The following is a 17,795-nucleotide window of genomic DNA, read 5'->3' as shown; positions in this document are numbered from 1 at the left end:
GGCGGCCAGAAATGGCTGCGAGGTGCCCTTGTGAGCCCCGAGGGCGCTGCCGGCCTCCTGAGCTCCGTGTGCGCTCTGCGAGCTTTGCCGTGCGCTCACTGCGGCGCTGCCTGAGAGCCATTCTTAGGCCTGACCTTACAGTTCCGTTTAATGGCCGTGTTTGGGATCAGGGCACGCAGCTCCGTCCTTGGAGACTGGCGTTCGTGGTCTGCCGTAACGCTGTCGTACCTACAGCCGTCTCTGGGCTTCTCTCCTTGTTGTGGTCCTCTGTGTGTGAGGATGCTGGAGGTGGCTGGGTGCTCCTGTGCTGCAGAGCCCTCGGTGGTGGCTGCGAGCACTGCCCGTGTGGCACAGAGCTTGCTGCTGCTCTCGCTGCTTAATGGTGCTTGACTTTCTCTGTGCTGATCTTGTGATCTTTTTGCCTGCGGTGGAGGGAAGGTGAGTTGTGTGAGCGGCCGCTGTGCGTCCTGTGACACACAGACCTTATTGGCAAGGCCTTTTTTCTTAAAGTAAAAGCACTTGTCCGGATACGGCCTCATAAAAAGTCTCTGGGAGGTCAGTGGGCACTGCATGGAGCCCATGGGCTGTAGTGCGTGCTGAGGGCCCTGCTGCAATCCTGCTGCAGGAGCCAGCTCTGAATGCAGACCTCTTGCACGCTGTGTTGTCACAAGCAAAGTCAAAGCCTTCATCTTCAGTCAGGTGCAAGCAATGCAGGTTAACGTGTTGCTGCCAAGCTTCTCTGCTACCCGTGTAACTAGTTGAGTTGCAGCATTGGTTACTGAGCTGGTTAGTAGTGCTACAGCACTACAGTAGTATACAGACAGAGCTTTCTACCTGTCTGCATTGAGAGAGAAGCCCAAAAGTGCATTTTTATCTTTTGGGTCTTGTTTTTCTTAAGCTGAGCTTTCAGTGCTTCGTCTGCCTCTATAAAGAACTGCTGTGTGCTCCCATTGCTTCGTCTGCCACGATGGAGCTCAGGGCTGTTGATGTAGAAGGGCAATGAGTTACATGGTAAATTGTTTGTTATCTGAAGTGAAATATAACTGGAAATAATTATTAAGACTGTGTGCCTTTACTAGGTCTTAATTCTTTTTAAAAGATATTTCTTTGTGGTTTGGTTGTTGTTTTTCTTAAAATCCTGGGATTGTTACTCTTTTTTTTTTTTTTTTTCCCCCAGCAATTATTCCTCCATGGGAAATGTTCCAGTTCCTTGCGCTGTCTGTGCTTGAGGAGTAATATTTATTGTAGATGTATAATTAGAACACCTGCTCACCTAGAAAATCTGGAATCTCTGGAGTGCTGCAACCATCAGCATGTTAGCACTGTTACTTAACGTGCTGCTGGAGCTGTATCTTGTTAACATCCTTCCTATAGCCCACTTTCCTATAACCCCTATAGCTGACTGCTTTGTGCTTGAGCACAGCAAACACATTGCGCAGTGCAGGATGTGCTTTTGGCTTGTTTTATTGCAGAGTTCAGAGGCTGCTCTCGGAAAGCTTCCTGCATTAGAGTATTGTGAAGTATTTATGGTGAAATAATCAATCACTGAAGTAAGGGTTTGGCCGTTGAGGTCTGGAAGGCTGAAGTGGTATTGAGTGAGGTTCTATCTTTGGTTCCATCAGGCTGAGATGGGTTCTGTGTCATGCCAAATCTGGATGTAAGAATACTCTTTTCTGTTAGATCAGCCTAATTACAACGTAGGATGCAGCTCTGCCTAGTATTCATGATGTACAACATTGCTTTGTAATAAAAACAGAGCAAGTGAAGCATCACAACATACACAAACCAAAAGAGACCATCTCAACTATCAATGAAACCAATCCTCTAAGTGGTGTAAGCAAGTGTTATTTTCCTTCTATGTTTCTATTATGGTAAGAATCAATGCTTTTTGTAGTGCAGCCTTGTGACTTGGATTGGGAAATGGGGCAGCTGTTGTTTTGACATTGATTTTTAGGAAGGAAGAGCAATATCTTCACAAAGTGATTCGCAAAGCAGCTGGTAAATACAACAGAAGGTGTTCTTTTCCTTAGGAAGGCTGAAGTTGCAGCTCATGGCTTTTGAGGGAGGATGACTTTCTTTGCTCGCTTAACCTGAAGCACAGGAATATGGTGAACTTGAATTCGATGAAGAAGAATAGAGAATTTCTTGTAATACAGTTAGCTACTAAGAAAAACAGCAAGTATTAAAACTTTCTCCCTTGGGGTAATTTCAAGGTGTCTTTGTTTTTATAGAAACTTCCAGGAAGATCTGCAGGTAAACCACTCCTGCTGTGTCACCAAACTTGTTCCCATACAAGCACATGACTCGGATTCTACTGAAATTGCTTCAGCAACAAGGGCACGTAGTTAAAACTCATCACATCCTAACTGTTCATAGGCAAGCTTGTCCTTTTTCCCTTTCTCCAGCCCGTATTGAACGAGCTCTCATCTGGGCATTAAAAATGCCTCTAGCATCTGAAGCCTACGCCGCAACACAACACGATGCTGAGCCCAGCTCTGGGGAGGACAGGGACTAATTTGGTTTGAGCCATTTAGTCATCTTTTACTGTGCTCCTGGAAGGTCTCATCTGTCAGTGCCCAAGGTGATTTCAGAAGCGGCAGTGCTTCAACTGGATAAACTGGAAAACCTGAAGGCTTCATTTCAGTGGAGGTTTCACTGAATTGTTTTGCTCCTTAAAGGCAAGATTATTGAAAGTGTTTTGATTGTAGCCTCCATGCTCCCTTCTTTTTGTATATTTTTCCTTTTGAGTGATTCTTCAGCAACATGAGGTGAAATAATTGATAAGGACCTTTTATTAAAAAAAATAATAATAAAATTAAAATTTCCAATAAAGATTTGTTTTCTTTATATGTCTTCTCGAAATCTTACAGGTACTTCTCCCTCAGCTTTGAATTGTAAGGATGAAATCAATCCTACAGGATGAATTGCTGCATCTCTTGGCAGCAGTTTGCACACATTTCTAAATTGGGGAAGACTTTCTGAATGTGCTACAAGCCACCCTTAGTAATACTTGAAATGTGAATTTGACAGCTGCAGATGTGCACTGTCATCTTTCCTGTTCTTGAATATAATGAGTGATGCTATCAGTGCCAAATATTTTCATTTATGACTGTTCCTTAGCTATGCTGAGCAATAGTCTCTGACAGCGGTGGTCCTTCTGTAATGCAAAGTAGATGAGAGGAGCTCAGATCTTGGGAGGGTTTGTGCTCTTGAGTTGTGATGGAGGCAAGGTATTCATGGGAAGAGTTGTTGCTGTTTTGGCAGGTTAGAGATAGCAGTGACAGCGCAGCCGAGGACAAGGCGGGCTCTGGTGCCAAACATGAAGGTTGTTCAAAAGCAGAATATAGGCTGCTGTGTGGAAGCTGGTTTCAAAAGTGCCTGTGGAGATGATGGCTTTGGCAAAGGTAGAAATCTACAGGCACTGTTAAGAGAAGGTGACCAAAAACTGTAATGGGAGGAATAGTAGAAGCGAGAGCCAAAAGGGGAACTGGGGTTTCTTCTGATCTGAGTTATTCTCCATCCGCTCTTTGAAGAGATTGAAAAACAGCCAAGAAAAAAACTGACAAAAATGTGGAGGAAGGTGAGCTTTGTGTAGGGAGAAACAGCCTAAGAAGATCTGCCATCAAACTAAGGAAAACAAAGCCCTGGTGCGTGGCTAAGTTTTCCAGTTGTTTCCTGGGTCATGTCTAGCAGATTTATCTCTAGTGTGGGATGCTCTCACTGCTTTGAGCGCAGCTTTGTGTTTCCTGGGCCAACATCAGGGATGTGGTACTTCAGTTCCTGATGCATTAAGAAGTGTTTGACTTCTGTCATTTTGTTTTGGCTTTTGAGACTTCTGAAGTGACAAAGCTCAAGCTTATGTGAGTTATGTAGTGGACCAGTATGAAGATAAACCCAGCTTTGTGTCTTTAGCCTCCAGTGTATTGAAGGAGGGTGGTGTTTATTAAACAGGCCATGGATTTTTGAGTAACTGATTTGTTTTATTTGCTTCTCATGCACTGGCTGCTAGGAAGTAATCTAATAGGAATGTTATGGTGATTTCTTGCAGCTGAAATGAAGTTCAAAATCAATTGGGCTCTTTGCCACCTGAACACAGAGCAAAATACCAAGTTAGCCTTGTTTAATTTTTTCCTCTCCATTCTGTTAAAGGCATATAACACCAGAGAAGTTCTATGTGGAAGCCTGTGATGATGGAGCAGATGATGTGCTGGCTATTGATAGAGTCTCCACGGAAGTCACTCTTACAGGTACTTTCCTTCCCAGGGCATCCCAGCAAAGCTGTTTGCTGTTCTGTTCTCTTGTTTTAGGTGTTCTCAGAAGATTGTAAGAATCTTATAATGGTAGTGGTGGTGCTTGTCTGTTTTCAGCAAAACTATCACAACAGTAAGAACTGACTAATCCAAATGGACTTGTTGCACCAACCCAAATTCAGGATCAGTCAAGGAAGAGCTGAATGCTGGGCTCCTGCAGCTTTTGCTGAATTAGCTGTGCGGTTGTTTATTTTAGTACTAAGCCTGGATTTTTCATAAAACCTTTAAGAAACAAAAACAGAAGCCTGCAACAACTTCACTGTAAACTTAGTTCTGTTGTGAATATGGATTCAAGTGTCAGTGCAGGTACTCTTAAGCATGCTGATGGTCAGTTCTTCAAAACAGTAACTGGTTTAATATTTCTTTCAAAATGTGAACCCAGTACTTTAAAAAATAAAAATTGAAGGGCTTGCATTAAATGATGACATGAAGTTACAGTGATGTGACTTCCCTTTTTTTGATGCTTCAGGAGTTGGTATCTCAGTAATCTAGCATTTGTCTGTTTGGTGTTAATATAAATGCAGCAACTTCTTTATTCTTTATCAGATATGTTCATATATGAGCACATAAGAGCCCATCCCTTTGATGTTTTTAGTGTTCTAGTGTAGTACCTCCATTTCTCCTTCAAAGTTACCCCTACAAAACTAGATGGCTAGTAGAGATGACTATCCAAAGTCTTCTGCTAGTCTGCATCAGTTTCTATTACTGATGTTTGATCAGATGAACCTGTGTGATATTTAAAGCACACAAAGAATTGAGCACTGTCTGTTCTCCAGACTTGGGAGTCTGGGAGAGTACTGAACTGTGTGGGTGTTTTTTGTTTTACTGTGTGGAGTTCTTTGAACTTCTGATGGTTGTTCTGCTATTCTAGAGAAGTGGGTAGAGGAAAGCCTAACATGTTAGCAGTTAGAATTGATGTTTGGATGCCTTCCGGATCTTGGTGTGTTTTTGCTTGCAAGATCTGTGCTTTTGATAGTAGTTCTGCAGAGAATTGGAGAAGTGTGCTAAAGCTTCTGAGATGGAAATAGGTTGAGGTTAAGAAGAAGAAGAAGAAGAAATTAAGAATGGCAGGTGTCATAAGCATTTGTGGCTTATTTGTCCTTGGTGTCTTGATGGTTTTAAAACAACAAGCTTCTGGAAGCTGGCAGGAATGTATGTTGCTCAGGAATCTTCTTGCTAAACTATCACTATTGAGCTTAAATGTGTTCAACTGAATGATTCTTTTGGTTAAACAAAACAACAAATTAAGTTAGAGTGCTTCTGCATCCCCTCCTTGACCACCCCACCCTTCCTGTCCCCCTCTCAGGCTTTAGAATTTCATTGCATTCCTTCCAGTGCAAAGCTTGATTTGTCCAAGAAGCTTTGACAATTTAGTTCTGATACACCCTCAGAACATTCTGAAGCTTACATATAGATGTTTGTTTGTTTTTTAGTTAAAAAAGATGTTCCCCCTTCAGCTGTGACAAGGCCTATATATGGTATTTTGGGAACAATACGGTTGGTGGCAGGTAAGAAAAAATGGTGCTTATATAAATTAAGAGAAATACATTGCTAAGGTAACTTCAAAGACGAGAATAGTCTTTGCAGGTCTCTGATACTGCACGGTATGACTGGCTTTTCTTTGGGTTGCTGGAGTATGGAGGTATCCAAATTCAGTTAATCTTGTATATTCATGACAGTCAAATTTGTAGCTGCTCTAAAGCTAAGGTTGACTGCCAGCTTGATGAGTTTTAAGAATGTATTTCAGATGCATGCAAACAACTTCATCTGCTGTTCTACTAGATGAACTGTTTTCATCTTGGTTGGAGGACTTGATATAGTAGTCATGTTGTGCAGTTTGACTTCAGTAATGCTGATAAATAAATGAGGGTGACAAGATGTTAGATAAGTGGGTATGGCTCTGTAGGTAATGATTGTGTACCAACAACTTAAAAACATGAAGGAAACTCAGCACTGAAAGAAAAAGAATGGACTAGAACAATCCTGCGTCTCAGGGATTTATAGGATAAGGTAAGGCTAAGCTGATTTTTCTAAATATCCAAAATTACTGTGAGATGTCAGTAGTTGCTGCCACAAATGAATATGACTCATAAGGCTTAAGCTAACAGGAGATTGCTATCTTTTGAACAGCAATTCCTTCTACAGACTAACGTAATCTGAAAAATGATGTAATAATGAGGTGAATGAAAGCCTCCATGCGAACAAAGGATTTAAGTTCAATCATGCTATGGCATTCTTCAAGTGAAGTATCACCGTTAAGTACAGTTACTTCTGAAAGGATCTTAAACTTTCAAACTTCACAAGCTCACATACCAAGCAAAAATTCTGCATCTTACACAGAGAGAGCAATGTACTGGACATCCCTGTCTTAAGTACTTTATTAGTCCTTGTTGTCTTAAAACAGCACTGCCCCAAAGGGCAGTTTTCTAAACTGTAGTTTTGGTAATAACTTTCTTTCACCTAACTGAGTGTTGCACCAAAGTATAACTCCTTTCAGTATCCTTTTTCCTCTCCCCAGCCTCACCCCTGAAGCCTGGCTCTGTCAGTATATAGCTTGTGTTGGTTAGTGTTTGGTGAACAGTTTTTAGGCATTTCACTTATATGTGATAACTGTAAATCTGATTCAGTATCCATCAATGAAGCATCTTTAACAGGCATTAATGTTTTTGTCTATTACAGTATCAAGGGGGGGAGGTGCTGAAATATTATTTGAAGTGTTTGAAATCTGAAACTGAATGTCACCTACTGAAATAGGAAAAGACAGTGTTGGTAACTCATGTTGGTGTAAGCTCATGTATTTATACAGTGCCTTTGTGCATAGTGGTGAATATAATTCAGGTTCTTGTGAGATATCTGGATGCTTGTGACATGCCAACCAAAAGTGATACTTATACCTAGAGATGCAAGTGTCCTAGAGCCTCAATTATTCCACCAAAATAAATGGTAGAAAATGAGGGCTGAAGAGGTTTTTTTTTTAAGAAAAAAGGGTGTGTAGGGGAGTGCTACTTGTTCTCTGATTAGCATAGAGGCTAGATACCTACAATAGTAATTAACCTGCCCATAAAACCACGTGCATATCAAAGTACAGTAGTAGAAGTACTGCTTGTAACATAAGCTCTCTCTATTTCAGTAAGTGGGTTGCTTTTTACTAAGGCTTTAATAAAAAAAAAGTATTTTGTTTTTGTGCCTCTCTGTGGCCTGCTCATTGGTCTGCTCAGCTGAAGCTTCAGCTACACATTTAATGGTGTTACAGTGTTACATCTATTTTTGAGCATAAGAGGAATAGACCTCTTGGATTCCAAAGCATGGTTCCTTTTGCATGCTGGAACATGATTTGGGAAGCACTGAGCCATTGGTTACATTCTACATTGGAAACCTTAAGAACTTAGACCACCTTTGCTGTGCAGCATGGATATGACTTCTTTTTCCTTGTCTATTCTGTGAATTCCTTACATTTCTTGAGTAGCTCAAGATCTGCTAGTGTAGAGATGTGGGTAACTTTGTAAGTGCACTTGTTTCTGTTCCAGCTGCTTGCTGCTGTAATGAGCAAAGTTCTATCTGGGACGTGAAGAAACCTCACTCTTTCTGATGGATTTCAGTTTTCTGGTATATGATTATGGACTGGTTTTCTTCATGTGTGTATCTGCTTTCTCAAAAAACTTTGCTTTTTTTTCTGATTTACAGGGACATATCTTATTGTAATAACAAAAAAGAAAAAAGTAGGTGAGATTTTCAGTCATGCAATCTGGAAAGCGACAGACTTTGACATCCTCTCCTACAAAAAGACGATGCTGCACTTAACTGATATTCAGGTAGAAGTGGATTGACTGGGGGAGTGGGGAGGAAATTCTTCTGTTGGTCTCCATTACCACAGAACTGAACCTTGATGGAACTGTAGAATTTAGTGGATCAGAGTATGTTGGTTTTTAGCTTGAGTGAGTGGTTTTATTTTTTTATGAATCTCTCTGAACTATACTTATCTTTCCTCTGGTTGGTTCAGACTACAGTAATTGTTGGGATATTTGGATTGAAATACGTATAAGTTATGTCATTCAAGATAACCAACTGATGTTGTACAACATGGAATATCAGTCCCACTGAGCTTGATCCATAAGTTGTGTGCTTTTCCCCTTTCTAGGATGGCACAATATGGTAGGATGAAGTTGCCTATGTTGCTGCATATTGTTCCTGACTATCTATCATCATCTTTCCCTTTTGAGGGCCTTAATGAATGCTTTCCCTGTGCAGTGTACTGCAGAGACGTTTTAGTGCTACACTTTTGCAGTCTATTAGAAAACAGTCTTCCTGAGCCACTCCATAAAATCGCGACTCTCTTCCTATTATATATTTCGCACAGCTTTACTGTTCTACAGTAAACTGCCTTGCTCATATCTGGCTATCCACCTTGCTTAATCTAAGGAATTACTCAGTCATGTGATTACTCAGCAGGGGCAAATTGGTTTTTAGAGGGAGGAAAAGGACAAAGGCTTTTTTTAATATATGTGTTGTGGATTGATAAAGAGTAAATGAGTTTGTGTAACCAACAGAGCTGAAAGGGAATCTGATGCTCTTTCAGGAAAGGAGTGGGGCTAATTGAAGTTTGAATCAAAACACAGATTAGTAATTGGGGTAATCTTGGCAGTAAAGTTTCTTTTACATTGCTTTCTTTTGCATTCCTTTTTTAAAATCTAAACAGTTTTGGGTAAAGTAGTGATAGCTCTTAAAAATAAGCTATTTTGATGATAATTTTTTTTCTCCTTCCTCTTAACAGTTACAGGACAATAAAGTATTTCTATCAATGATTAGTCATGTTTTGAGTGTGGATGGGTTTTACTTCTCAACAACTTATGACCTAACACACACCCTGCAACGATTAGCCAACACCAGCCCAGAGTTCCAGGAGATGAGCCTATTGGAGAGGGTAAGGATTTCTTGTTGCTTTGTATCTGTCTCTGATGTTGTCAGTTCTGCATGATGTAAGTATATTTTACTCAGTTTTTTTGGACATCAGTTAAATACTATCTGTCTCAAACTTCAAGTTAATAAAAACCTTAGGGTGATGTTGATGAGATCAGTGTGTCTACTACTCTCAAGCTTAAACCTTCTACGATGTTTTATAATGAAATAATGTTAAATTGTAGCAGATGGTGTTAGAGTTTATGATCCTCTGAAGCTGAAAATGTGTTTACTATCTCAGTCATTAAACTAAATGAGTGGGATGGATTTGCGTGTCGCTTAGATGTAAGTCTTTATAACAGCGCTTTTATTTCTCTTCCTATTTCTCGATTGCTAAACTCTGTAGCTTGTCAATCCAGTTGTACTGGGGTAGTTCTCTTAAATAAGAAGCTAGCAGTAGGAGGAAAAAGAAGCAACCAGTTAAGTGTACAAAGTACATTCCATCAACTTAATTTGCTTTCTAGTGTGTTTAGAGTAAGAGTGGAAGTAACTAATGTATTATACTTCGGTACAGAAGTCTGAGCGCTGTGGTGTCTTATCAAAACTGTTGGGGGTTGCAGCTAGCGTAGTAGTCCATTCTTCCTTCACCCTCATAGCTTGTTAGCAGCATGATCTTACAAAAGTATATTCAGCTGTGATGTCAGACTTTGAGATCAAGCAGGTTAGAAGTACTTCAAAATGTCTGTTTCAAATGAATTTAAAAGGAATTTAAGATTTGCCTTTGACTTCATAAAACCATAAAATGGCTTACATTGGAAGAGATGTTAAAGTTACCTAGTTCTAATCTCTCTGCTATCAGCATGGCTGCCACCCACCTGATCAGGCTGCCTGGGGTCCCATTCAACCTTGCCTTGAATGCATCCAGGAATGGAGCATCCACTGCTCCTCTGGGCAACCTGTTCCAGTGCATCACCACCCTCTGAGTGAAGAACTTCCTCTTATTTATTTTCAAACCATTCCTCTTTGTCCTTTCAGACAAAGTCAGTCTCCTTCTTTCTTGTAAGCTCCCTTCAAGTACTAGAAGGTGCAGTGAGATCTCCCTTGAAGTCTTTTCCAAGCTAAACAAGCCCAACTTCCTCCTCCTTTCTTCATAAGAGAGATGCTCCAGCCCTTTGGCTATCTCTTCTTGACCCATTCCAACAGCTCCACGTTTTTCTTGTGCTAGGGACACCTGGCCTGGATGCAGTATTCCAGATGTGGCTTCATGAAGGCAAACAATCATCTCCCTTACCCTTCTTCTCAGCAGGGCTGCTCTCAATGAGTTCTCCCAGTCTGCATGTATCTGGAATTTCCCCTAACTCAAGTGCAACACTTTGGACTTGACTTTGTTGAACCTCATTAGGTTCCTGTGGGCCCTCTTCTCTAGCATGTCCAGGTCCCTCTGGATGGCATCCCTTCCTTCTTTTGTATCCCTGCACTGCTCAGCTTGGTGTTATCTGCAAACTTGCTGAGGGTGTGCTTGATCCCTCTGTTTGTCATTGATTAAAGGAGTTGGAGAACAACAGACAGCTGGGAGCACCTCTCATGATGGTCCTCCTCCTGGATGTAAATCTGTTGACTTCAACCCTCTGCCTGTGACCATCCAACCTGTGAAGCTTCTTGGTTACTAAAACTGTCTGCTCTAGCAAAGCAGTTCACTTTCTCTTTCCAAGATTTGAACAAAACCATGAAAACCTCACATTTTCCAGTTGATAGTTGGGGACCATTTTTGCATTATCAAATGTTTTTTTTGTTGTTTTGAGATACTCTTGCAAGAGAGACTGGTTGCTGACATGAATAGATTGGTTTGTGCTAAAACTGGAATCCTACAAGGTTGTTTGTAAGGCAAAGCACAGTAAATAGAGAGTTTGAAGTAAATACAAATGTTAGCTAAAACCATTTAAATGTAATTTCATATTCGTTATTGTCATATAGTGACTTAGTCAAAGAATGGTGACAATTTTGAGCATTTCAGTGTTTTTTTTTCCAGAGAAGCCTAGTGGGTAGCTGGTGTGGATTTCTTTGTTGCTGTTGTTTAGTAGTTTTAGCAGAAGGAAACAACCCCAAAATAAGGTCACTAATCCATCATGTTTTGTTTTCTTTTTTTGTGGTATTTCAAGTCCTACTTGCTGTATTGTCCAACAGAAATAGGTTGTTTTTATCCTTTTTTCTCACACTGAGGTTGAATTATCCTCGTCCTTGCTGATGCATTGTCTTGTATGCCTCATCTTAGAGTTGAAATTTGTGCCATCTCCCTAGAGCCTGCAGTGTTCTGCGGCAAATGTCACTTTGATGACTAATCTGGTAGCTTTTTAGAAAGTTTTCAGCAACCTGTCCAAGATGCTTTTGAGGTGAGCTGTGAACAGGAGAAACATGAAGTTGAGGATCATTTATTTCCAGCCACACAAATTCTTTCCTCTGTAACTGCAACTATTGTTTAACTTTTGATTCTCTGAGTTGATTATTGCATCCTGGACTCCTTACACTCTTACCTTCTGCCCATTTCAGCAGTCTTACACTGCTATTGTTATCAGTGTTTTGGATAATCTCTTTGAGCCCTGTTTATGTAATACAAACTCTTGAATGTTCTTCTCATATCTCAGCTGAATTGTTTATGGTTTAGCATACCTGAAGAGTCTGGCAACCTCCTCAGATCAGATAACTGTTCTTTTAACAATTTTATCTAGTTGAAGATCTATTAATGGTACTAGTGAACAAAGGATGTTCCACCTCCATATACAGTTACCCACCTAAATTTATGTAATGCATGGCTTCCAAACCAAATTGCCCTTATGTTCAATTAAACTGAATGGAGAGTTTGTAAAAGTGTGACTTTGTTTTTTTTTTCTGCAGGCTGATCCACGGTTTGTATGGAATGGGCATCTTCTTAGAGAATTTGCTGCTCAGCCAGAGGTAAACACTTTATAATCATTATATTGATAGAGAATGAATACACTCTTAATAAAATTACACAGCATTCTCTTACTTCAGGCAGCTGGGATCTAGTGTAGCTTGGCTATTTGTCTTTTAGTTCAATACAGTGACAATCTACTTTCAAACTTCCAATGTTATGTCAGTATTCTCAGTATTTAGTATTGGAAGTGTCTGCATTTGAAGAGATCATGCTTGTGTCACCTGAAGGTGAACTTAGACTGTGGAGCACGTACTTCTTGAACTTTTTAGAATGTGACTACTTATTTATCTTTAGGTATAAGAAAGGTTCAGCACAATACTCTAAGGCTGGTTAGCATCTTTCTCAGTGGGTGCAGTTTAAACTATTTGCCTAGTGAGCAGGTTGTAAATCTGATACTTGAGTAAGACTAACACTTCATGTTCTTTCAGTTTATTTCAATTTAAGATTGGCAGAATGTAGCATTTGAATTCATTTAGTGAAGTAAATACAAGTGCCTGACTATGAGCTGAGCCTGTAGTGAGTGCATCAGTGGCCAGATTAAGAGATTTGAGAAGTACATGAAACCTACTAGATTGTCTACACTACAGCAGCCTTTTCTCTTTATCAGTACTTGCCATTTATCCAAGTGAATGATGTGCTGTTTCTATTTCTGTCTCAGTATCCTGTGGAGTTGTGCTTCTATGTTAATCACTGTTTGAAAAGGCTGGATTATGCCCTGCTTCTGGACTGTGAAGATAGGTAGTAGCACAAGGTTGTTGTGTATATTCCAGAGACACATGACTGAGTAGATGCTTTAGATGGTGCTATGCAAACAAAGCTGGGGAAATCGGAGAACCTGTGTTGGGAACAGTAAAGAAAGCCAAGTGGCTGGTTGGTGAAAACAGAAGGAGAAAGCAAAACAGAGTTGAAGGTGGAGATAATCAGTGTGAGGAGAAGCATGACCTAATACTGACTACAGGTGGCTTGCTATAGTAACAGTTAGAGGTAATGAAATATTACCTGACTTCTAGTACTGGAAGACTTGAATTCTAAATTTCACTGAAAACCCAAGTGACTCTGGAATGAGAGGGTAAGAGAAATCCTGGAACAGGCCTTTCAAGTGTTAGTAAGGAGAATTCTTTAAGACTGAAGTTTTATGTATGGTAAAGGTTAGGTGTGCTGCTGTTTTCTTCAAATTTTGTTCTCTCTGAAGGAGTTACTGCATCCTAAACAAAAAGTAGTGAATATCAAGCATATAAAATTATATTTAAAAACATTAAAAAAAAAACAACATTATTAGTTACCACTTTTGTCTGATATTGTTTATTAATTCTAAATGCATTGTGTGGCTTTCTTGTTTCAGATCCATAGATTTGCTACGCCAGTGATGCATGGATGTATCCTTTTATGTTGTAAACATCAGTACTGAATTCAGTAGTCTGCCAAAATGACTGCTGTGTGGGTTGCTACGTTGGCTATGTTGGTAATGTAACATAGAATACAATATTAGAATTAATGGTATTCTGTTCAGATATGAACTCTACAGGTTTGATAGCCCATTATGTGTTAACTTGTACGAATATTCTACTTTGAAGGCTTGGTTTAATTGATTTTTACAGGCATGATTTAGCTAACTGCTTTTCAAGGAAGTAAAGGTTAGGATGAATGTAGCAGATTCTTATATCAACTTTAGCCCTTCTTACTTCTTTATAAGAATACCTTCAGTTAGCATTTCCTTTGAGTTTAAAATAAGGGAGAGTAGTTTTGGTTTGGAGGAATGCTTGTGAATCTTCCTGTTGGTGAATAAAAAGATGAGGAGTTCTGCTGAAGGCTCTGGCAGTCTTCTCCTAGCTGGTTGCTTTTCCTGCACCAGCGTGTAGGGTAACAGCCTTTCTAGCAAATCAGTCTTGAAGGTTTTGAGTATGGAATTTTTTGTTTTCTTTTGGGAGAAGGAGAAAATTTAATCTTGTAAGTAGGCCTAACGCTCTCTGGCAACCATATTCTTCATGCAGTGTGTGATCAACGGCAAGTCCCAGGTTCTGACTTGGCAGTACAAAAAGGAATGGCTAAGACTTAAGAATTAACTTAGGCAGCATTCTGTTGCCAAGGTTGCTCTGATGTGCGCAGAGAATGGCTTCCAGACAGTATCAGTTGTTCTGGTAGGACTGTTAGCAGCTGGCAGATCTCCAGTTCTTCTTTCCTGTGCCTTCATTTAATGGAAAATGTTGTGGGAGTAGGTGGAGAGTCAAGGGAAGATAGCAAAAGGGAGCTGTCAAAACAGCACAGCCCATATCCTGCCTTTGCCAGGTGCTGGGTGGAAGAATCCGAATAGATTGCAATTAACAATTGGCAGACTGCAGCTAACCTTCCTCTGTCCTATTTTTATTATATAAATAATTACCATGAATTGTATGCAGCACTGTAATTCTAACATGAACCAAACATGTTAAAGAGCCCAAGAATTCAAAGAAACTTTTTTGTGTATGTGTGTGATTAAAATGGTAGAAAAAGCCTGAAGCAGAACTGTCATAATCTTACTACAAACTAATTCATTAAGCTCAGATCTTCTTCCATATAAACCTACGTGTATTTTGTTCAGCATCTTGAGTGGGGTTCTAGTCTTGCAGTGGAATAGTAGACTTACCTGGGTAATGAAGACTTTAATCAATTGAAGTCTAAACTGGCTTTAATGTTGTAGACTTGCTGCTGCCCCCTCCTTCTCTTCAGCCTGCCCTCCTCCAAGAAGAAAACATTGCACCCACCAAGAACAGTCAGTTATGTCTTTTCCTCTTAAGTGTATGTGACAAGTTGCCAACAACGAACTGATGCTTAAGTTGGGACAAACTATGGATACAGAAAATGAGCCAGTTACTGTGTTGCAATTCTGGAATAAAGTGCTTTGGAAGAAGTTAATACTCCGATGTCCAACAGTTTATGTTAGCCTGAGGTTCTACTGATTGCTTCCAATACAGTATGCCACTGCTGCAGCTTGTAAAAAATTTCCAATTTTGGTCTTGTGAATATTTTAGAGTTGTGTTTTGGTTGTTAATGACAGAGGATGAAAGCCTTTGAATCTACCTGGAGAAATTACTCATGAGGAATGCTGGTCTAGTTTAGACTGCATAAATTGCTCTAATCCAAACAAAGGGCATTATAAGCAGCACAGATCAAGAATCCAAAATTGGAAGTATTTGTTAATGTCCTGTTCAATCCTTGCTTGAATTTAATCACAGGTTATGGTGCATTTGCCACTGAGTATCTAGTCCGAGCAGAAAAGCATGCTTCCATAAGAAGTTCCTACTGAAGACTTGGTGTGCATTCTCATTTTTGTGTGTGAGGATTTGAAAGCCAGTCTACATTTGTTATAGTTCTGAAATCTGTAAGTGTGATGTGTGCTGTACTCACACATGCAAGGCTTCCATAGCTGAAGGTACTTTTCTTAAAGACTAGAGGAAAGTTTTGGAGTGTCCTTTTCATGGAAAGCAGCACAAGCAAGAAGCAGTAAGACTGCTATATCCATTAATTCATGGCTTAACAGGATAACAGCTGTGGACTTCAGAAGTCAGTTCATTTAATGATAAAGTCGAATGATAAGGCTAGATAATCTTCTGTAGTGTCCCACTTCCTAAAAACTATAGCAGTTCTAATGCACGTTCATCAGTGCATCCCCTCTATCTTGTGTTTTGAGATGGATATACTGATAGAGAAAAGGTACTTTCTCTGAAGTTTAGTGTCTGTTACTGAGCAGGAAATGTTCACTTTGGCAGCTTTCTTTGGATGTTATCTTTTGGTTCCTTCACTTTGGCTGCTTGCTGATATGTAAGAAAAGTTTGGCTTTTTTTCCTTATTGTTGTTCATCAGTTATCTCTATGCACTCTTGTTCTATTAATGGCAAGTGTTTTGACTGGCTGCTTGTTTCCAGAAGAAGCTGTTTCAGAGCTGGTGTACGCTATTATGTAAGAGGTAAAATAGCAAATGAATTTACTTAAACATAATGCACATTCAATCTATACATGTCTTTCTTTTAAGAGCAACTGCTGTTCAGTGACTCATGCAAAATGCATGTAATTGTAGCTTATATCAAAAGTACCTTGCTCCAAAAATATACCGGTAACCTGTGTGATGAAGTTCTCCTTTATTCCTGCTAGAGATTACTGCAGAAGTACTATAGGGAGTTTTACTGCTTTCCCATTTAGATGGGACTGCACTTGCATTTAACCTCTTTCTGGCCTACCAGTAAACTAAGCATTGGTAGTGCCAACTATGGAGCCCTGTGTAGTGGTGCTCTCCAATTATTAGAGGTCAAAGACTAGAAGAAAATGGCATTAAAGTACTGCTTGTTCTATGTAAGTCTCAATAATACATGCTTTTAAAGAAATAAGTCACTTTCTGCAATACCTTTGCTACTGAATTGTAGTTATTAGTGTCAAAGCAGTTGCTTTATTTTCTATTCAGCTACTCAGTTTCTAGGACTGTAACCAGGCCTATAATTCACAAAATGTGATAAGCAGAACTGTGGTTCTTCAGTAATTACAGTTGATACAGATCATATTAAAGGTCTGCCAGAGGCAGTTTTAATTTGCCATCTTGAGGCAGTTTTGGTGTTTCCATGCTTGCTTTGAGGGCTTGGAAGTTGAGGGTGGAAAGTCTTTTGATACCTTGTTGCTGTTCTGCTGTGCCCCGATGAGCTCTTTACAAGCTCTTTATCCTGCTTAGGTATCGATTCAGAGGGACATGCAGCTAACTTCGTTGAAACAGAACAAATTGTGCATTACAAGGGGAGCAAAGCATCATTTGTTCAGGTAAGGTCAGCGTAATAAACTGCTGACTGGTTTAAAGTGTGTGTTCATAAATCTGTATTGCAATATACAGTATATGTGCATTTTTAAAAATAAATATCAGCCAAACCATTCTGATTTACAGACTCACTTGCCATTTGAAAGCAAGTTTTGTTGTTTAAAACTGTTATGTTCTTTTTTCAGACCCGTGGATCAATTCCTTTTTTCTGGTCTCAGAGACCAAACCTCAAGTATAAACCAAAGCCGCAGATCAGCAAGTCAGTAAATCATGTATGTGAGTGTTTGTCTTGGGGTTCTAATGTGTTTCTGGGCTTGTGTAGATGGATAGTGTAACAGACTGTAATCAGAAGAATAAAAATCTGCAATATTGGATAGAGGATCTTTGAGTAGCGGTGAGAAGTCTTGTGTTCTGTGGAAGAAGTCCAGTACCTGAAAAAGAACACCTAGGGTGAATCAGGGTACTGTTTTCTCTTTGGTTCTTGTTCTAGTAGTTGGAAAATACTTACCTATGGCTTGTTTAAGGAGAGCTGAATTGGGGGGGGGGGAGAAGGAAAAATGTGTGGGGGGGAGTGAAAGTAAAGTGTGTAAACACAATAGAGAACAACAAACACTCTGCTATAAAACTGTGTATCGTTGAAAAGTAATTGTGGAGGTTTCTTGCAGATCGGATCTTAAATCTGTTGTTGCATTTCCTTTCTTTCCTAGATGGATGGCTTCCAAAGACATTTTGACTCACAAATAATCAGCTATGGAAAGCAGATGATTGTTAACTTGGTATGCTTTCCCTTGTTCTTCTTGAGAAAGCTGCTCTTCTTTCATGCAGGTTTACAAATAATACTGTCTTTTTTTTTTTTTCCC

The 17,795-nt window shown here is 39.8% G+C and overlaps 1 protein-coding gene across 2 annotated transcripts in view; it reads left to right on the top strand.

The window, feature by feature from the left end:
- Positions 1-60: 60 nt before the first annotated feature.
- SACM1L (SAC1 like phosphatidylinositide phosphatase) overlaps positions 61-17,795 on the top strand; it is a 25,575-nt gene continuing 7,840 nt past the window's right edge. Inside the window, exons 1-11 of one of the 2 annotated variants that reach the window (XM_019616576.2) lie at positions 61-224; positions 4,150-4,247; positions 5,744-5,818; positions 7,995-8,122; positions 9,082-9,231; positions 12,099-12,158; positions 13,502-13,535; positions 16,000-16,101; positions 16,855-16,940; positions 17,121-17,207; positions 17,643-17,711. In XM_019616576.2, the coding sequence (XP_019472121.1) occupies positions 151-224; positions 4,150-4,247; positions 5,744-5,818; positions 7,995-8,122; positions 9,082-9,231; positions 12,099-12,158; positions 13,502-13,535; positions 16,000-16,101; positions 16,855-16,940; positions 17,121-17,207; positions 17,643-17,711 (963 nt within the window). In that variant the 5' untranslated portion in view covers positions 61-150. The remainder of the gene's footprint in view (positions 225-4,149; positions 4,248-5,743; positions 5,819-7,994; positions 8,123-9,081; positions 9,232-12,098; positions 12,159-13,501; positions 13,536-15,999; positions 16,102-16,854; positions 16,941-17,120; positions 17,208-17,642; positions 17,712-17,795) is intronic. The other variant, XM_010712958.3, reaches the window with a different exon arrangement.

This window comes from Meleagris gallopavo, chromosome 6 (assembly GCF_000146605.3).
Source record: "Meleagris gallopavo isolate NT-WF06-2002-E0010 breed Aviagen turkey brand Nicholas breeding stock chromosome 6, Turkey_5.1, whole genome shotgun sequence".
In the NCBI taxonomy this organism is placed as follows: domain Eukaryota; kingdom Metazoa; phylum Chordata; class Aves; order Galliformes; family Phasianidae; genus Meleagris; species Meleagris gallopavo.
Note: the sequence above shows the minus strand (reverse complement) of the source record. Positions and strands in the feature narration are given on the sequence as shown.